The following is a 20,767-nucleotide window of genomic DNA, read 5'->3' on the forward strand; positions in this document are numbered from 1 at the left end:
CCGGGCACGGGGACCAGAGGGAGGTGACGGGGCCGTGCGGTCCCTACAGACCCCAGGGCTCTACTGTAGCTGCTGGGGACTCAAGCGACACAGTGAGGCTGCCTGGGTGTCCCCCTGCAGCCGGGGAGGGGACCCGGTGTCCTCTGAATTGCTGCTGGGAGGTGCCACGGTGCTGATGCTCGGCAGCTCCGCGGGGTTTGTGCTCTGGACCTGGCAAGAGCCTGTTGGCTCGTGGACCAGCCCCGAGCAGCCTCTCCCTGGTGCCTTTAGCCGGCAGGGGCCTGTTAGCTCTGTTCTGTCTGTTATCTGGGGATGCTGCCTTGCTCCGGGCTGGGGCAGGAGTAGAGGGGGCCGCAGTTAATGGCTCTGGCTCACCAAGGAGCGGTGCCGCCTTCTTCCCGGCATGGTCGGCAAGTCCAGGTCGTCTTCAAAGGCTTCGATTTACAGAAGCAAGCCGGGAGAGATGGCGAATCAAAGTGAAAGGTCGACATTCATTTCGGCAAAGGCTTTTGTTGAGTCCCAGGTGAAACCAGAAATTTGCATTTAAATGAATATGTATTTTGAGACATTAAACCCACAGGCAAAATAAAAGGCCTTGCTGAGATGACAAATACATCGCTTCTTGTGCTTGTTCCTGATATTAGGCCAGACAGCGTTTAGAAATAAAACCACGTCAGCTAAAGCAATTTTTCTTCCTTTTCTTTTCTGAAAACCACCGTCTACTGTAAATACTTGATGTGGACCTGAGCTACTGAAACTTTAAATGATAAAAGGATAGGTGGATTTGCAGGGTCTGTCTGTATGATGCACAGGAGAATGATCTCAGAGCCGTTCTGCAGTTCCAGATCAGCTTCTCTTTCATCCTGAAATCTTAATAAAGAGAGAAAAGTCTGCTTAGAGAGGGGGGGAAAACAAGTCAGCTTGGGGTGACCTGGGGAGCAAAGTGGGACCCGCTGGCCGGGGTTGGCGAGGGGAGGCAGCGGTCCTGTGCAAACCAGAGCGGCTCTTGGGAGGAACAGGCACCATAAAATAAACGGTTGTGGGGCTCCACCACTGTGGCAGGTTCTCAACCGATCGTGTTTTTATTTCAGACGTCTGATGAATAAAACACGGGCTCTTTGCTGTGCTCTGAAGTCGACACCCAGCTGCTCAACAAGCTTGTAAAGCGTTTAGTGGAGGAGCGGAGCTGTGATCAAACGCACTGCCGGCTCCGTTTGTACGCTCCCAGCTCGGGGCCGACAGCGGCACCGCTCAGCTCCCTGCCCGCAGAGGCGATGCTGCCCTGCCCGCGCCCCTGCCCGCAGAGGTGATGCTGCCCTGCCCGCGCCCCTGCCCGCAGAGGTGATGCTGCCCTGCCCGCGCCCCTGCCCGCAGAGGTGATGCTGCCCTGCCTGTGCCCCTGCCCGCAGAGGTGATGCTGCCCTGCCCGCAGAGGTGATGCTGCCCTGCCTGCACCCCTGCCCGCAGAGGTGATGCTGTCCTGCCCGCGCCCCTGCCCACAGAGGTGATGCTGCCCTGCCTGTGCCCCTGCCCACAGAGGTGATGCTGCCCTGCCTGTGCCCCTGCCCTCTCCTCTCTGCTGTGGCGCTCATGGAAAAGGGGCTGGTGCCCCTTCCCTTGGAGAGGTCCTGTTTTGTACGTGGTGCTGGATGGTGCTGGCCACCCTTGCCAGATGCCACCAAGGCGGCCCTTGGTCCCTCAGGGGTGATGCAGGGGATGGATTCCCCTCCGAAGGTCTCTCTGCTTTGTGGTTTTTATACCCTGATGTTGTCCAGCAGTGCCAGTGTGAGCTTCCCCAGCTGCCCTTGGCCAAGCTGTCATTAGAACCGTAGAATCATTTTGGTTGGAAAAGCCCCTCAAGATCGAGTCCAAGCGTTCCCCCAGCCCCGGCACTGCCCCGTGTCCCTGAGAACCTCATGTCCGTCTGTCCAACCCCTCCAGGGACGGTGACTCCAGCACTGCCCTGGGCAGCCTGTTCCAATGCCCCACAGCCCTTGGGGGAAGAAATTGTTCCCCCGATCCAACCTCAACTCTCCTGGCGCAACTTGAGGCCGTTTCCTCTGGTGCTGGCGCTTGTTCCTGGGGAGCAGAGCCCGACCCCCCCGGCTCCAAGCTCCTTTCAGGCAGTTGCAAAGAGTGAGGAGGCTCTTGGTGGTGATGGAGACACGAGCAGTGGGTGCAGACTGAGCTTCTGCCCATTGTTATCCCCTGAATTTGGCTCGCCGAGCAGGACGTCCCTCGCTTGGGGAAGGGGAGCGGCGGTAACACGGCTCCGATGCGGGACAGCAGCTCCCGGTGCTGCTCGCCCAGCGTCCCCAGCATCCTCAGCCAGTGCAGAGCAGCCGATGCTGGTGCAGCCTTCCTGGGCCCCTTCATGGGAACGGGGCTTACAGCAGCGTTTTCCCCAATTTGTGCTTTTCCAGCCCCATGAGAAGCTGGTGTCACCAAGGCTGGACTCTAACGTTGCAGGCAGTCTTCACACAGCACCCAGTGTGTTATCCAAGGTTTATTCCACAGTGTTATTGGTAAAATAATGCTGTCGTCATGGAGATTTACATCGCACGGTGCTTGTGTCTATATCTCATTTTCTGCTGAAGGCGGTATCAGATTTATTGGAAGGTTTCCGCTGTCTGCACCTCTATTAGTGTGACTCGCTTATAGCGTAAAATGGCTCTCCTCCCTCTCCCTAGGAAATCTCCTTCAGGGAGGGTTAACAATCTTGCAGTCAAGTGATATTCGTGGTTATAAAAAAAAAGTCATCTTTGTTAATATTCCGTGAGCAATGCAATGTCTCTGAGGACAAAGTTCTTTCCATTGCTGGGTAAATCAGAGTTCATTATCATGTTAATCTGACTGATTACAGTCTCCCAAAAGGATTCCACATATGGTCATTTCTGTCGCACAAATAAGGTCTGTTTTGCCTTAATCTCAAGGCTTGTGCTTCTCTTGATGGTCTTTATTCTTGGGGTGCATGCAGGGAGAATTAAATATTAGTTGTTTTTGAACCTGCTCTTAGTTTTGATTCTGAATAGGAGTTTTGAACCTCTACCTTGTGTTTGGATGTAGGATTTGCCCATATATTTTGCTGGTTTGGTTTTGGTTTTCAGTCTGTAGGAGCATGAGCTGTAGCCCATCATCCATCCAGGAGAACGCGCAGATGAACGTCTTTCCTAGGAGGTGATTTTGGGGGAAGCTGTGAAGCTTGGCTCTGGTCTCAGAGCAGGACGGGCTACGGGCGGGCTCGCGGCTGGTCCTGCTGTTCTCTGCTTCCTCAGGCGTCTGGCAGATGCTGCTGACCCAGGGCATTGATCAGACTTCTCACACTGAATTACTCCAGCGGTTTACACACATGAGAGCGAGGGTTTGGGGGCACTTGACACTTGTGAGCACAAGCAAATGAAACACCTTGTTCCAGTTCCTGCTGGGATGCTCGGGCTGGCCCGCGGCCCCGTCCCAGCCACGGTGCCGGGGGGCGAAGGGAAAGCTGGACTGTGGCTTCGCCCGGCATTATTGCAGCTCTCACCCCTGTGTTTCTGCCAGTGCCTCACTTCGCTTTTGTGAAAAGTAAATTTTTTATGAACCATTTATACTTTTCTTTCTTTTCTCCCATGAGCGTTTTGCTGCATTCAGCTGCTGGAAGCAAAGCGAGCTTTTCAGCAGGAATGTTGCCAAAAAAACCAAAGGTGCCTGGCTTTGTAAGCGGCACACACAGATTTTGATTTTTGTTGTTTATTTCATTTTTCATCAGCTGTGTGTGCGCTAGAATTGACCATGACGTGCAGAGCTCGTGCCCGCAGGGTCTGAAGTGGACGCTGCTCAGAAAGGGGGGCTCCTCGTGGGACCCCAAACCCCGTCCCTGTGCCCAGCAGGTCCCCGGCTCCGCGCGCAGCTCCACGCTCGGTCGTGCAGCCCCTGCAAGTGAAGCTGTTGCTAAAGCGTTTTTAGTCCCCGTGTGCTGCAAGCAGCATGACTTGCATTAAAAAGATCTCTTTCTTGTATGCAGCAAGTAGGGCTTACCTTCTGACAAGGAAATATTTCTCATCAGCTGATTGCTATGAACATGTTTATCAGCCTCTAAATCCTATATAGCAGAACTAGTTGCACCAAGAATCTTTTGCGTGCTAATGGAAGAAGAGCGCCAGTTTAAACAAGAGCACGCATGGAGCCGCTCCAAGCTCGCATGACTGAAAAAAGTGAGTTTGACTTATTGGAAAAAAACAGTTTGATTTTATGGCAAGAGGTTTTCAGTGCCTCTAAATTATAGACTTATAAATTCTAAATTTAATTTATAAAAGTTACACAGTAGCACTAAGTAGCAAAATGTAAGGTGTGGTATCACTGAGACTTAGTTGCTGGGGAGCTGTGTTGGGGCCGAGGGACGATCCCAGCATCTCCCGAAGGCTCCGCGGCAGGACCCGTTCAGGTCACAATTAGCACACGGGGACGTCCAGCAGCACCAGCCCTTGTTGTGGGATCACTGGGAGAAGTGATGGGGAGTCCCTCTGCTGCTCCACTGCCAGTCCTCTCCCTGCAGCCCAAATTCCACCAGCCCCCCCCGCCATTTTAATTTTTAAAAATCCCCTGTACCTAATCCATGATAAATATTTGAATGGTGTTAAATTTGCCATTCTGGCAGAAACTCTTGTCATGCTTGTTCTTAACTGTGACTCACTGAAGAATATTTTGCTGCGGGAAGAGCAAACAGATGGCCCTGTCACCAGCACCGAGGCAGCAGGATTGGAACCTGAACAGGCTGCTGGAGCTGCTGGGTTCTGCTTGGTTTTGTGTAAAACGCAGTGGCTACTGGTCACTAGCAGCCCCGTCCCCACAGCTTGGCGTCTTGTGTGTGCTGGCTCCAGCTGTGCAGATCATACCCAGCTGTGCAGATCATACCCAGCTGTGCAGCGACCACCCAGCTGTGCAGATCATACCCAGCTGTGCAGCGCATACCCAGCTGTGCAGCATCGGTCCCGTCGGGTCTACCACCGCTTCCATGGGGCAGAGGGTGTGGGGATGAGCCGCCCTGGCTGGGGGCGCGGGACGGGGTGTTGCCGTTGCTTTGCTGTTCTGTTTCCAGCAAGATCCTGCTCCTTGCGGAGGCAACACCACGGCTGTGGGATGGTGCCTGGAGAGCTGTGGTGCAGGTGTCGGTGCTGGGGAAAATACGGAGCATCTTTTCCAAAGCCCTGGGGAGTGCAGAGCTGTCAGGAAAACTTCCTCTTCAAACGAGGAAATAAACCCTCCCCAGCTGCAGCAGTGAGGTGTGGACACAGCTACAGCCGCATCAGTTTGCAGGGGGCTGGCGTGTTCTAAGTAGGTGATAAATCCCTGACTATGTTTTGGGATTTAAAAATGTGCTAAACTGCTGTCCCAAGGTGGATTTTTTCCTAAATGGGGACATAAGCAGAAGCATCAGCTGCTCAAATTCAGAGATGGAGAGCTGGGAAGGATGTTTTGCATACGCCAGCATGTCAAAGGGTTTTAAAAACCTGCTTGTGGATTAAAACAAGGAGTTGATAATCTGAAGTTTAAGGCTCTGAGAGTCACTTCATTAGGAACTTTCCTTCTCAAAAGCTTTATAAACTTCTGGAGCAAACTCCCCGGATAAGTCTTGAAGACAGAAATTACTGTGTCAGCGAGGAAGAAGGATTACAGATAACAGGGAATTAATACTGAAATGCATATGCTATAAATATAACAGGATTACATTTGAGTGTTATGTAAAACCCGTTTTTCCTACTCCAAGTCTCCTCCGGTGGGCTGGAGCTGGCGGAGCCGGGGCTATCGCAGAACTATTCTGCATTTCCCACTTCGCTTCTTGCCGACAGCTGCCGTTTGTTCATCAGGTGACTGTGCATCTGTCACCGCCTTTGCTAAAGGGGAATTTTGTGCATGTCATGGAGACCTGTTTATTTGGCACACGCCAAAAGGCCCAGTGGCCCAGGGCAGGGTGGGCTGCGGGGTCAGGGCAGCAAGGCATCCCCAGCGCCGTGTCCTTGGGGACTGGTGCTCCTCCGGGTTCGCGTGTCCCCGCTCCGAGTCCTCTCCACCCCACCCGGTTCTCCGTGGCTTTTTATCACCTTTCGCCTACACTGGAGCTGCCTTTGGAAGGCATCTGCAATGTCCCCCAAGAAAAATCCTGTGTGCTCGTGCTTGGCGTTCATCCTCCACTGGGTCTTCTCAGAAACCACGAGAACATTCCTGGGAACAGTCCCTTGACGCTCTCCTCAAGTCCTGGCTTCACCAATGGCTCCGGGAGCATCTTCCCAAGGGATTTTTGTGACCCTGAGGCTCCCTGGTGCTGCTCAGCCCTTTCTGGAGCACGGCAGCCCTTAGCCGAGCCCTCGCTGCCGCAGGTTCTCAGTGCGTGTGGGTCGGGGTGCCGTGGGCAGGGGGTGACCCGCTCCCCTCCGCACTGCAGCGGGCGCCCAGCGCCCCGCTCACCTGGAGCGAGAGCATCGCCCGGCGCGGCAGCAGTGAAATAGCCAATAAGAATAAATCAAAGTAGTGAAGAAGAAGTATAATGCTTCTTTCTGCAGCAGTGGAGCAGGGGACAGGGAGGGGACTGCGGGGACAGGGCAGGACTGCAGGAGTTGCAGAGGGAAGGTCTCAGCACCAACGCGGGAGCAGCAGAGAGCGTGAGAGCCGCGCAGTTCACTGCCCTGCTGTCCCGCTGGGGATGGTGCCATCCCCCTTGGGGACACCTGTGACGTTGCTGGGGGACCCTCGGGGCTGAGGCTGCTGCTGTCCCCCTGCAGCCCCAGCCCGGGGGGCGTAGGGAGCGAGGGGTCCCTGCAGGTAACGCAGCCCGTTACAGCCCTGCGGGCTCTGCTCCGGGCACAGTCACACATCTCTGAGCCGCTTGTTCCCCGTCCAGAAATGAATGTTCTCAGGCATATTTTTACCCGTCTCTGCCTCATTCCACAGCTCAGATGAGCCGCCGGCTTCCTTTGAGGGCCGAGAGCCACTGGTCCGGACTGTGCCCTGCCTGCAAAGTGAACGTTAACTTTGTCCGAGGGATAATAAATCCCAGGCTCACACAGTACAATGCCGAATTTTGAAAATGATGCATTTAAACCACGATATCACAATCAAATTGCTAGTGAAAATCTCTTCATGTTGGCAATGGAGCTGGTGGGTCTTTGATCTCTCCCAGCTCAGATGTTGCTGCCAAAGAGACTTAAGCTTAAACATCACTTTATAAAATAGACTTTTTTTGACAGTTTTCTTTAAAAAATAATCTTCTAAGCTCAGGAAGCAGAGAGGAATGGCCAGTCCCACAATGAGATTTCCAGACCAAATAGCGCAGAAAAGAGCCACTTTCAACTGCTGCTATTTCTTCTGTAAATCCTGCACTTAATCCGCAGAGCGGCTGTGGGTGAATCACCGTTTTGGCTCCAGCAGTGCAGATGCGGCGGTGGGGCCGGGGCCGGCCGTGCCTGGCGGCAGAGCCGGGATGTGGGTCACACTGCGGACGGCAGGACGCGCGCTGCTGTGGGGCTCAGCCCCGTGTCCCCTCCTGCTGGTGTTTCTCGCCGAGCCCTGGCTGTGCGGCGAGCGCCGTCGGGGGGTCAGCTGCTCCCTGCAGCCCCCGTGTTTGCTGGGCTCCCCGCATTGTCCCCTCTGCCCCTCGGGGCTCCCGATGGGGCAGAACCTTCGTGAGGAGCCCTCAAAGCATGAGCCGGTCTGGTTTGGCTCGGGGTCAGAACCTGTTTCTTAGAGCGGAGTTTTGCAGCGGGAGCTCGCTGCAGGAGCCGGGGGAACCTGCTTGCAGCGGGTTTCTGACACGTCCCGTGCTACAACACTGCAGGGTGTAGCGGTGCTCGAGTGAGGATGTGGTGCCCAACCCGCGCCTTCCCGTCACCAGAACCACATTTAGGGTTGGCTGATATCGCTGTGCCATCCCCGAGGCCGTCGGCAGGACCTGGCGGGTGTCGCAGGCTGCGGGAGGGGGCTGGTTCTGCACTGGTGAAGGAGCTGGTTGTGCTCAGCCCCAGCGTGCAAACTGGCCTTGTCCTGCAGGCGGCAGGTTGGGTAGCAAGTTGGGTGGCAGGCGTGTTCGGAGTGATGGAGGAAGCTCCCACTTTTATATGGCGTTGGGCTTGGTGCCACATGATACCTGATTAAGAAGCTGGAGTGAAACAAGCCCATCATGGCGCATAAATGGTTTAAAAAATGGCTGTGCTACCAGTGTCTCTAAGCAAGAGTTTAGGACAGAGCTGGGTGTCACCCCGCAAGGCAAAGCCGTCCCTCAGCGCTGGAGCGGCGGCCGTGCTGCCCGAGAGCTGCCGGGGCTGGTCCCGCCTGAGCCGAGGCACACCGCTTCTTTTTCAGATGAGCTGCTATTTCTAAATCTTTTTTTTTATTATTTTTTTTAGCTCTGGGTGACCCTAATTTTGGCTGAGGAGCTTAGAAAAGCTAAGAATGCAAAGTTAGTTTAATCTTCTTAAGGTTTAAAAATCATCTGGGATCCTTTGTTTGATAGTGCTGGAAGGGTTTATCTCCCCGTAGAAGCCTTGTTTCTGTTTTGCAGTATACGGTGCAAAACTCTTTTGCAGTAAAGGCTGCCAGTTTCAGCATTCTGCACTTCTTGCCTGCAGGAACTGAAGCGGTGCTGGTGCTCGGCAGGGCGAGGTGCTCGGGGGCTCCTGGGACCCGGGTGCGGGACTGCGGGTCTGGGGCCAGACGGGCCCCGACCAAAGTTTGTTGAGCTCTGTTGAGCAGCAGAACCCACAGTGGAGGTTCCCATCACCGAGCTGTGGGTCCATTTGCCACCGGAAGATCCCGTCGGGATCTCCCCGCCATTGGCACGGCACCGTCTTTCTGTCCCCCTTTAAAATGGATCATAGAACTCCCTGGAAGAGCTGGTTCCTGAGGTCACTGCAGAACCCGTCTTCTCCCCGAGCAGGGAGCAGTAAATCTCTGCGCAAAGATGTTGCTGACGTGTCGATGCTCCTCAGGTCCCTCGTAAAGATGCTGCGGGGCTGGCTGGCTCCCAAGGGCTGTGTGGAGGAGCGGCACGGGCAGCAGTGGGTTCCCGGAGCCAGCGCTGCTCCTCTGTCCCGTGACAGTGTCTCCTCGCAGGGTCTGTCCCTCTGCCAGCTCCTGTCCCCGTGGGAACGAGCCACCCGGTTGACTCTGTTCCCAGCACCCACGGCCAAGATCAGGCACAAGAGAGGATGTGGGGCTGAGCTGGGGGGATGTCGGGTCCCCAGCAGCATCTCCCCGCAGCAGCACTGCCCCGCAGTGCTGAAACCGCCCGGGTGCCACTCGTGGGATGCGCGGCTGTGGAGACGGCACACGGAAATCGGGGTCTGCAGATGTCCTGCGGGCCTGTGCCATGACGCAGCTGTCTGCGAGCAGGGGCACATCTTCAGCTTGTTCAGCGCGAGACTGGGCAAAATTAGGGCTGTTTTGGATGGGAGCAGCGTGGCGTGGTGCGTGAGGAGCGGCGGGCAGCCCGTGTCCCCTGTGCAGCGTGGCACTGGGAGCGGCAGCGCGGCATCAGCACAGCCGCTGCAAACTGGCCCCGGCGTCGCTCCCTGTCGTCCTGCTCAGTCGCACAACCGCAGTCAGTCCCGGTAACGCGCCACCCTGCAGCGGCCGCTGGGTCCGGGACACAGTGCTGCGCTTACCGGCTGTTCCACAAGTTTTTGTATGGAACAGAAGTTTAAGACAGAAAACAGTCACTAGCAGGCGTTAATATTCAGCAGGAAATAGCCGTGCATGGCGGGGTCAGCTCGGCACACGGCGTTCCTGGTACGTGCGAGCAGTGATCGCTAGCGGTGCGATCGTCTCTCCATCAGCCTGCTGTACTGCAAGGCTGACCTCAAAAACTGGCAGACCTTGAGACAGATATAAGTCTTATTTTATAAGAACATATAAAGATCAAAACATAGAATATTTAAGCTGATATTATGCAATAGACAGCTCTTTTAAGTTGTGATTTGTAAAGACAGTTCAGATAATTTCCTGAAAGACATACTCATAATAATTAATTCAGAATATGTTTAATTCAAGTTAGAGAGATCAAAGAGAAGGAATTTTCCCCTGTACTGCTGTTTGCGTTTTCACACTTTCACCATATTGCATTGGACTGGATGGGGGGGCACATCTGATTTGTCCTTCATTGCGGTTTCTCTGTGTTAAGGTCGCGGAGGCAGCATGCAGACATTCGTGCTCATTTGGGGCATGGGGAGGGACCAGGGGAGAGCCTGGAGCGAACCCCTCAAAACGGGCCCTGGGGTGTGGGGGGGTGCGGTGCTGTGGGGGGTGAAATCCCCCCTCTGCTAGAGAGGTTCGCGCTTTTGCAGCCTCCTCTGGCGTTTTCCGCGCCTGTTGTCTGTGCGAGGTTTCCCGGCACCGCTGCCAGATGTGCCGCGCACCGCTGGCTGCAGATCGCACGTGCTGCGGCAGCCGCTTCACGTCCAACAGCCCTTCAGGTCTGATCGGGAGTGATTTACAAGCATGTCTTTATTCGTGCAACTACAATTGGTGTTATATAGCTAGTTGTTTTAACCTCTGGCTGTGTCAAATGTGCCTTTAGGTCAGCCTGAGAAGTAATCTTCTCTAGGGGAAGAAGATAAAATCAGTGTTTATTACTATTTTGTATATAATGCGGGAGGAGGTTCGGTCTTCCTAACACACACAGCGGCTGATCCGGGCAGGTTATTTCGTGCCTGACGGGCGAGCAGGGCTCGAGTGGTTGTTCTCTGCTCATGAGATGCTGCTGCAGTTTCTCCTCAAGCTCCATGTTGCTGCTTCAGTCCTCATTGCAAAAAGGAATATTATTTAAGGAAATAACAATAACTTGCTCTAAGCCAGGACAAGGGATTTGGATTCTGGCAGGTTTCGTTGTTCCTTTCCGCTCTGTGCCCTTGTACCTGAGCCGGGCGCACAGCCTGTGCCGGGGCTGCTCGTGTCTGACAGTGATGGATGATACAGGCACAGACTCAATTAGCCTATTAATAAGACACAATCTAGGCCACGGATTTCCAGGTTCGGCACCTAAATCCGTATTCAGGCTCCTAAATGAGTGGCCTCGTTTCCCGAGCAGCAGCAGCTCCCCAGGGGCAGCGGGGCAAGGGGTGCAGGTCTGAAATGGGAATCTTTCATTTTTCCCAGCACTGGTGCATTTGGATGTTGTCACAAGGGCAGGTGGGGGCTTGTGGGCTGGGGAGGAGGAGGGGTGCAGGGCAGGAGAGCAGGGAGAGCCGATCTCTGCCATTTTCGCTCTGTGCTGTCAGAACTGTTCCCACGGCTGGCAGGACTGGCTGCCTGCGGGGAGCTGTGTGTGTTCGGGTCTCAGCATCTCGCAGGGACTGGGCTGGGCTTTGGCAGGCCCTGCTCAGCCCCAGCCCGCCTCCGGCCGTGCTGTGCCTGCAGAACGCTTCAGCAGCCTGGGTGCAAGCTCTCAGGGCACCACTCCCAGCGCTCTCCTGCCGCTTCACGCTTCTGCCCAGAACAGCTGTCCCAAGTCTCCATCTCCACAACCAGGAGAGCTGCTGAAAAACTCGGTACCAAATTGGGGAGGAGCGTGAGTCGGCGGAGCCGGGCGGGATGCGCGCGGTGCCCAGCGGCTGCCGGCTCTGCCAGCCGGGTTCGGGCTGCGCCGCTGCCTTTTAACAGCAGGTCCAGGAGCCCAGCGCCGCCCCACCGCGGAGCCCGAGCGGAGCCCGCAGGCTGCCTGCGCAGGCAGGTTTGCACCCTGGGACCGGGCTGCCCATGGCTCTCTGAAGGAAGCACTGCTTATTTAAAATGCAGGGAGATTTGCCATACCGCACCGAGCCCCAGGAACAAGTTAATGCCAGACCCACAGGGCTTCCTGATTGCACGGCCTGTGTCTGCTGAGGGATTATTTGATCAGATAATGCACGCGTTAAATGTGTTTGTCAGGAAACGGAAACCTGTGTTATCTGAAAGAGGCAGCGTCAGCTGTCAGGAGCAGCCTTTGATCTGCAGAGACCTGGTGCTGTAAAGCAGGTTCCCCACGGACTGGGAGGTAAAGCAGGATCCCCATCACCTGCAGGGTCCTACAAAGCCCGGTGCACGGCCAAGGGCAGGCAGCAGGCAGCTTTTCAGAAATAAATAAAATACTGCTTTTGATCCCAAACCTGACACAGACTGAGAGGACGCCCCTCTGGGGGTGACGCTGCTCGGCTCGGAGCCGCTGCCCCGGGACGGACCCTGCGGCAGCTCTGCTGAGCTGGGGGTCAGGAATTACCCGCGTGCATCTGGGTTCTCGTCCGTGAGCAAAACGTTACAGTGGTTTATTAGAAACTGGATGGAAAATTTTGGAGTAGTTAAATGCTGTTGCATAAAGGGTTTATACGGAGCGTTGCACAGCTGCACTCTTGGTCTGGGTCAGTCCCTTTGCTGATAAATCAGCTCTGGTGTGGGGGGTCTCCAGCCCTTGGCTTACGGACTTCAAACCTTTAGCATATAGGAAAACCATTCCTGGGAGAAACAGTGATCATGTTTTTGACAGAGAGGATGCACAGCCCATCTCCAGCTGTGACCCCGGCTGGACGAGCTGTGAGTGGGTGTCACTGTGGGGCCCCCGGCTCCTTCGGGTGCGGCGTTTCCATAGCAAACACAGGACAGGCCATGGCGTCCTGGGCCAGCGCTGCTGTGGAGCAGCTCACAGCGCTCAAATTCCGTGTGTGCTTCAGCCCCTGCAGCGCTGGAAATGAAATTTTTAATAATTTTGAGATGTATCAGATTTTATAGCTATAATACTTTAAGATTCCCCATTAGTGTTCAGTCTAGCACTGGCTGTAAGTTGTACTGGCACACCGGACCTTATAAATCTGTAATTCTTGTGGCCCAAATGCTCCGTCTCTCTCCAGAGTGGGGATCTGGCAGCACAGGCTGGCCCTGGAGAACCAGAAAGCCGTGGAGTCCCCCCGCCCTGCGGCGCAGAGCCCCAGGGACCACCGAGGGGAAGGTTTTCTTCCTAAAAGCTCCAGAGCAGAAAAGGGCACAGAAGAAATACGCTAAAAATAGGCAAGACGGCACTGGATTCACGCCATAGTGCCAGAGCAGGGAAAGGCTGTTGAAGAGAGGCAGAGGAGAGCAGAAGCAATGCGGCGACGGTGAGCCGTGCCACGTCTGTGACGAGGGGCTCCAGCGGGGTCAGAGCAGCAGCGGCGCTGCCACCTCGCTGATCCGCCTGGAAACAGGGGCCAGAGCCCGGAATTCACAGCTTCCCTCCAACGGCTCGAGCTGCCGGCCGATTCCCAGGCAGACTCTGACCTTGCTCACAGTTTTATTTATGCTCTTAAAACACCCCGCATGTTTTGTTTAGTGCTGTTCAGGCCGTGTCTGCAGCGGCTGCGGTCCTGCTGCCCCACTCTCACTCTCACCACACGCTCCGTCCAGGCAGCTTCACCTCCACGGCGCTGCCAGAGCCGCCCGGACGCGGGTTTGTTGTCCAAGCAAACGTGGCTTTTGGCCAATGCCGCCGCCTCCTGCCGAGCCCCCGGCAGCCCCAGCATCCTGCCCGCGCACGAGCCGCGGGTCTCTGGACAGGGATGGGGCTGGTGTGTTCTGGGGTCCTGCTCCCGGCTGCCCCTCGAGTGGCATGGGAGACGGTTTCTGAGCTGAAAATATTGCTGGTGAAGCGCCAGGGCAGTTGGTGGGATTTGCAGCATCCCTGGTGTCACCGTACAAGTGTCGGACCCTTCATCTGCCCGGCATGCCCCAGCTCCCCGCTCCGCTGCCATCGTCCTGCATTTTGCCAATGAGCTTCTTTGCCTTGCAGAGAGATGCCAAGGGCCAGTACCTGTTCGACCTTCTCTGCCACCACCTGAACCTGCTGGAGAAGGACTACTTCGGCATCCGCTTCGTGGACCCCGACAAGCAAAGGGTGAGAGCCCTTCATGCCCGGGCTGGGCGAGGGGGTTTTGTGCAGCTCGGTGCGATCAGACGTGTCCTCGCTGCTGCGGCTGAGTACCAGGGCAAACAGAACTGGGTTGGGCAGCGATGGGGGCTCTTCCCCAGCGATTCTCCCAGCCCCTGCTGCGGGAAGGACAAACCCCCTTCTGCCGACTCCGTTCTGAGCCGGACTTTTGTTTGCCCAGCACCAGCCCCCGACTTGTGTTTTCTGGTCTCCCTCCCTCCCAGCTCTCCAGCCTTCTCCCATCTCCCCATATTTGCCTCCTGGCCGTTGTTGCCATGCTGTGCAGGACCCGATGGCCGGATTTGCAGCAGGCTGTGGAGTGGCAGCTCTTCAGCACGGGCGAGCGGCGTTTTCCTTGCAGGATGCGGGGGATCGTTAACTGCCACTCCACTTGTGTCGGCTCTTTGTTTCCCTGCTTTTAGTGAAATAAAACCCTGTGCATAAAGCATGGTTGTGCATCGTCTCTGTGGGCACGGCTGGAGAGAGCGTGGCCGAGCTCTGCGCTCACCAGCCGCTCCGCACGGTGCTCTGGGGAGCCCTTGGCACAGTCACTGTGTGAGGAGGAATGTTGGGGTTTTTACTCAGACCATCTTCTCTTCTGGCAAATGAGTGTTATTAATTGAGAGTATTTGTTACTGAGTTGCTTTAATTACCTTCTTTTTCCTTTCAGCATTGGCTGGAATTTACCAAGTCGGTTGTGAAGCAGATGAGGGGTGAGTATCACCGCAAGCAGGTGTCCCCGACAGGCGGTGTGTGCTCCCTACATTCTAGATGTATTGCCATTTTCTCCAGTCCTTCCCCTCTGGGGTCAATTCCCAGTGCATCTGCCAGAAAAAGGGCCTTTTTAGTTATCCACAAAGCTGCTCTGCTGGGCCAAAAGTGGGGTCATTCTCCACCGGTCCCACTGCAGTTGCAGCCGGCCGTGCCCCCAGCGCACGGGCACGGGGCACCAGCCCCGCGGGGACCAGGACAGGGGTGACGGGGATGAGCAAAGAGACATTCCCCAACGCCGGGGAGCGGGGTGTGGGCCGGTGCCACAGGGGCTTCCCCACAGCTTTGCCGGGGACATCTGCTCCCCCCACGGCACCGCAGCAGGGACCGGCCCCGGCCCCATCTCCTCCCTCCTGACCCGGGGCAGCCGGTGTGTTTGGGGTAACGGGGAGGGCGGGTGAGCCCCCCAGCAGTATCTGACCACCTCTGGGAGCGGGGTTGTTTGGGAGGACGACGGGGACAAACCCTGCGTGTGGTGACGGTGGCATCGCTGTTCTCCGCAGCCCAGCCTCCCTTCACCATGTGCTTCCGCGTGAAGTTCTACCCCACGGACCCGGCGGCTCTGAAGGAGGAGATCACCAGGTGAGGACGGGGACCGGCCAGCGAGGGCTCGGCTGGGGCAGGAACGCTCTGCCCAGCTTCCTTCTATAGTCAAGGGAGAGCAGCAGCCATTGAAATTTCCTGAACGTTTCCGCTTTGTCCCAGCTGTGGGGAAACTGTGGAAATCGCCAGCTGGGTTTGTCAGCATGTGGGGCTGCTGTGCCCAGTGCTGCCTGTGGGTTTAAACCCACCGACTTCATCTTTGGCTGCAACCAGTTGCAAAAACCACAATTCCAGGGCAAAGTGCTCTGGGCGCAGCCCTGCTCACTGTAACATCCATCGTGGCTTCGGTGCCATCCTGCCAGTGCAGAACAGCTCCTGGGCAGCACCAGGTGTGTGCCCTTCCCTGCAGCTCTCCAAAATCTCTCCTTCCAGCTGGAACCCCCTGTCCCAGCCGTGCAGGATGGTGGGCTCAAGCAGGAGCAGCAGTTCACCCGCAGAGTCTGATTTCTGCTTCTGCAAATACTCTCACCGCTTCCGAATCAGCTGTTAGAGCCAGCGCCAGAGCACGTCCCCAGCTCAGGGTGTCCTTGCGTGTGCTTGGTCTGTCGGGAAGGGCTGGAGTGTCCCCAGTTCCCCTGCTGTCCCCTGGAAGTAATTAAGCCACATCCCTTTTACATAAGGGGCATGGATGTTCTGGGAGAAATGAGTGATAAACTGCGATGCAGAAACCTGACAGCGCTGCTCTCCAGTTTCTATCTTTAGGGGCTCTTCACGCCGCTCTTCCTGTCAGAAGGACAGACGTGACGAGCACTTGTGGAGAAACCGCAGCAGCTTTGGCAAACAAATCGTGACTGCGGATCTGTGGGGCCGGCAGCCCAGACCCCCCTGTGGAGGGTCCGGCGCTGCCCGAAGCTGCAGGTTCCTGCATTTGTCTCCTGGAGCCTTTTGCCGTTATTGCTGCTAATAATCCTAGTTGTCTTTACAAGCCTGGGGTTTGTTAGGGAGAAAGTCATAAAAATGGTACTTTTTCTGACAATACCCTGGATCCGGGTTTGGGGTGTAAGAGGTGCAAAACCTGCAAGGTCCCAGCTGCCAAAATGCAGGTGGAGGCTCCAGCCAAAGCCAGTGAGCTGCGTCTGGGAACTGAGGGTGTGGGGAAAACCATCACCGTTTGTGTCTGCAGCCGCGCTGCCCCCCTCTGCCTTGGCTTTTGCCTGGGATATACCCGACCAAGGCAGGACATCGTCACTCCTGGATAAGAAAACCTCCTTCTTACCTGCAAAAACAGGGACAAAAGTAGCACGAATGTCTCTTGATGGCTGCCAAGCAGGCTGGAAATGCTGTCCTGCTCTGGGGGCAGCCAGCTGCTGCAAACTGCAGGACCCCTGATGTCTTGGCCCCAAATGCCCTCAGATGGTGGCAAATAGTCCCTGTCATGCACTTGGAGCAGCTCCATTTCAGCAGCCTGGAGCTGAACGTCCCTGCATCCCTCTGTGCATCCCTCTGTGCATCCCTCTGTGCATCCCTCTGTGCATCCTGCAGCCCGTCCCTGTGTCCCTCTGCCCGTCCCCACGTCCCTCTGCCCGTCCCGTCCCACGCTGGGCTGCCGTTGCTCCGTTTGCTCCGGCTGCCATTAGATATTCCTGCTGAATAGCTGGAGTCTGTGCTGAGTGTGCTGAGAATTAAGTAGGCTTACTGATAGAGCTAAATATATTCCAGGATTTAATTCTTGGGATTTTCAGCCTATTTCTGCAGGCAGCAAATGAGAGAGGATGTCAGGGCTTTTGCAGCCGGTTTTGCAGGGTGTTTGAAATATACCTGGGCTCAGCTTTTTGCTTCAGTTTTGCGTTCCATCAACTCTCTGTATTTGTGGTGAACAGAGCAGTTAGAACAAGTAGAGGATGGTGACGTGTTTCAAAAACTCTTCTGGGGTTTGATTTCTTAATGATGAAGTACGAAAGTAATGAAAGCTTTGCTTGCGTTTCACAGAAGGGCAAAAAAACCAAAAACAAGCCACGAAACTAAAAAAGCCCTTAAGATGTTGTTTGGAAGCCAGGAGGAGTTTCAGTCCTTGGGGAGCTGTGGAGGGGGCGAAGCCTTTGAGAAGAGCCCCCAGCGCGCGTGCCGGGCCGGTCGGAAGGCGGCCTGCGCGGAGCGGCAGAGCCGCGGCGGCCCGACCGCCGGGCGGGGGCTTGGGCTGGAGCTTTTCAGGGGACCCACGCAAGCGGCCAGTAGTTTCACACGGATACATCTCCTTGTTTTGCTTAGGAGGCGTTTATTTAGTCTGCAGATTTTACATTTACTCCCGGAAACTGCAGCCATCAAGCCTTCATTTAAATGTGAAACGGCCAAAAGCATCGTCTCTAATGACAGCTATTATGTGGGCATTCAGCTGCGCACACAATATGTTAGTTGTATTTCTTTTCTTTAATCAGAGATTAGCAAATGTCTGCAGTTGTCAGGCATGGAGAACTGAAATGGGGTCAGGGTTGGCCCTTGGGGGGTGGGAGCTGCACCCCCAGGGCAGTGGGGGGAGCTGGTTGGCAGCTCATGGCTTCCAGTTCAGAAATATTTAATATTTCCCATCTTTAATCTCCTTTTCCGAGGCAGCTGCACCCCAGTGCTGCCCCGGAGAATCCCCCTTCCCAGGGGCTGCTTCCAAGGAACAAACGAGGCTTTGGAAAACCTGTTTGGCACCTGCTCAGATTTGGCACTGCAGCTCAGCTTTACAGACTTTCCCCTCCTGACCGGGGTTCCATGGTGGGTGTGGGACGGGGACCCGGGCAGGTTAAATCCATGCGGTGGGCTGCCCTGCTCGCTCCGCTGGAGCTGTGCCTGCAGCTCAAACCTGGGCTTAAAATCCACTTTCCCCTGGAACGAGTACACTTTAATATCTGGTTTTCTTTTTGATATATTTTATCTGTGAAAATTAGTGGCTTATCTCATCATAAATACAGATTTGAGAAATGAGGCATGACTGAGATATTGCAGAGTGAAAGTCTGATCATTTAAACACATTTCTGAGCACTCCAATTTCCATTTTGCTCCTTCACTCTCTGACTTACGTTTTACCATCGAAAGGTTTTTCCAAATGCATTGCTGTATGACTCAACCTAAGCTGTTACTGAGGTTTGAATTTATTTGAATAAGTAGTTTCCCACCATAGTTTACCTTATCGCTGAGCTTTGGTGCATGGAGATGGGCAAGAGGCAGCTCACTCTGGATAATGTGGTGTTGGTCATTGGGGAGCACAGAGCGGGGAACTGAGTGAGACCTGAGAGGATACAGAAAGTTGGGCAAGGAGGAAATCAGGTCATGGGGGAGCTGAGCAGCCGGGTGGGGATGCAGGACAGGGGAGCGCAGCATCGCCAGGGGGCTCAGGACCACGAGACCCTTCAGAGCATCATCCCCGGGCACCTCGTGCTGGGCTGGGGCGGTCGCGAAGTGTCACCAGGGCTGCAGGGACCCGCACCGCCTTGTCCGACTTTCCTCTTGTGTGCGTTTTCCTGCTGGGATGCTCATCCCAGTGTCTCCGTGCCCAGGGAGCTCCGTGTCTCTGCTGTGCCGTGTGAAGCTGGGCTGGGGGAGACGCTGTGTCCCTGTGTCCCCGCGGGGCTGGGACGTGTCAGTCTGAGCCGCAGCACCAGCCCTGACGGGGAACTCCTCTGTAATTAGCACGTGTTGGCTTCCAGCAAGCATAATGTCTCGTAAATGGGCTGCTCGGAAAGAAATGTTAGTGCGTCTCGTGGTAGATATTCCACATCTAAATTGCCTGTTTAGGTAATTTAAACTTTGCTTAATAAACGACTATCTCTTCTGTCCTCAGGTACTTAGTCTTCCTGCAGATCAAAAGGGATCTCTACCATGGCCGTCTCCTCTGCAAGACTTCAGATGCTGCGCTGTTGGCCGCCTATATCCTTCAAGGTAATGCCTTTTGACAAGATAAATTTACTTTTCGTGCTAAGTACTGATTACATTATTTCACTTACAACAGATCACTGCACCTGGAATACAAATGCCATGCCGCCGGCGCGGGGCTCGCGCTGCCAGGCTGCGGTTGTGCCGCGCAGGGCTGGGCTGGAGGGGGTGAAGAGCTGAGGATCAGCGGCCCCGGGGCTGAGCCAGCCCTGGCTCTGCGCTTGTCCGGGCGCAGGAGCAGCCCTGGGACAGGCAGTTCGGCGTCCGGGGCTGCGCGCAGCCCGCGGTAACTCCGACCAGAGCTGCTCTCCATGTCACTTGACAGATTTCCAATTAATTTTATTTTTTTGAGGCGCAGTTGCACCCACGGGGTGAGCAGGATTCTCTCGCTGTTCCCAGCCAGCTGGAATGGGGGTAGGGACACCCCAAGGCTGCTGTAATGCGGACCCACACACCTCCCAGGAGGCTCTGGGCATATAACTTGAGGAATTAATAGATTTGGGAGAGTGACCGTTTGCTGGTGGGTGATTCCCAGGACAACGGTGAAATTAATTGTCGGCAATTAATGGCTTACAAACGATCATTCTGGCGGGAAGCGCGGGTGGGTGGGAGCGGCGTTCCTGGGATGCGCCAAGCCCTGCGCCCGGGTGCTGCCGGGATGGGGAGGGACCCCGGGCTGTGATCTCCAGAGGTGCCTTCCAACGCCAACCATTCTGTGGTTCTGTGACCGGTTCCATCTGCCTCCAGCCGAGATCGGGGACTACGACCCGGGGAAGCACCCGGAAGGTTACAGCTCCAAGTTCCAGTTCTTCCCCAAACACTCGGAGAAGCTGGAGAGGAAAATCGCGGAGATCCACAAGTCGGAGCTCAGGTACGGCTGGGGATTCGCTGGGCAGCAGCAGGGACTCCAGATGCTCGGCTGGTTTTTGTCCCTGTTTGGGATTTTTGGTCATGCTGTGGGATGAGCACTTGCTGCTCTCGTGTGTCAGATCCAGCTGGGAGCCAGCGGGGCTCTTGGCAGTGCTGGTAACAGCAAAATGCGGAGCAGAGAGCTTTGGGAAAGCGGGATGTTTGGTGGCACAGAAGCATCATAGCGAATCACCCTGCGAGAGGAGCTGCTGCGTCCCCCAAACCTCTGCTCGCTGCAAGTGTGATCCAGCAGAGAGGACAAGCTGCAGAAAGTGCGGAGAAGTAACAAAAACACGCGGGCAATGGAGCAGATCTGGTCCTGGGGCAAAACCAGCCCCGTCCCTCCTGCCCAGGGAGGGCTGGAGGGGTTTCTGCAGCTCTTGGCTCAGCTTAGGGGTCCCTGGTCTTCCCTGGCAGGATGGGGACAGTGACCAAGCCCTCCCAGACCCCTTCTGCCCTCACCCCGCTCTGGGGACGTGCTGTGTCACACTGTGTGCACAGACCGTCAGCAAAGCCCAGTGTTCTCCCGCGGTGCTGGCGGTACCTCCAGGGCCGTGTCCCATGGGACAGCTGGTCCCGGGGTGGGACATCGGGGCTGTCACCTCCCAGGACCCCAGTGGACCCCGTACATCACGGGGGCTGCTGCCCTCTGCCCAGCAAACTCCCCATCCTCCCCCCGAAGAAGTGCCTGTGCTGCCTCTGGGAAACTGAGCCCCTCATTTGGCA

At 55.7% G+C, this 20,767-nt stretch overlaps 1 protein-coding gene across 3 annotated transcripts in view; it reads left to right on the forward strand.

Annotated features, from left to right (window-relative positions):
- The window catches only part of FRMD5 (FERM domain containing 5), an 84,343-nt gene that overhangs the window by 52,346 nt on the left and 11,230 nt on the right, over positions 1–20,767 (forward strand). For 2 of the 3 annotated variants that reach the window (XM_065642052.1, XM_065642054.1), the window contains exons 2-6: positions 13,763–13,867; positions 14,571–14,613; positions 15,175–15,253; positions 19,041–19,138; positions 19,880–20,003. In XM_065642052.1, coding sequence (XP_065498124.1) covers positions 13,763–13,867; positions 14,571–14,613; positions 15,175–15,253; positions 19,041–19,138; positions 19,880–20,003 — 449 coding nt within the window. The remainder of the gene's footprint in view (positions 1–13,762; positions 13,868–14,570; positions 14,614–15,174; positions 15,254–19,040; positions 19,139–19,879; positions 20,004–20,767) is intronic. The other variant, XM_065642053.1, reaches the window with a different exon arrangement.

This window comes from Caloenas nicobarica, chromosome 10 (genome assembly GCF_036013445.1).
Source record: "Caloenas nicobarica isolate bCalNic1 chromosome 10, bCalNic1.hap1, whole genome shotgun sequence".
Lineage (NCBI taxonomy): Eukaryota > Metazoa > Chordata > Aves > Columbiformes > Columbidae > Caloenas > Caloenas nicobarica.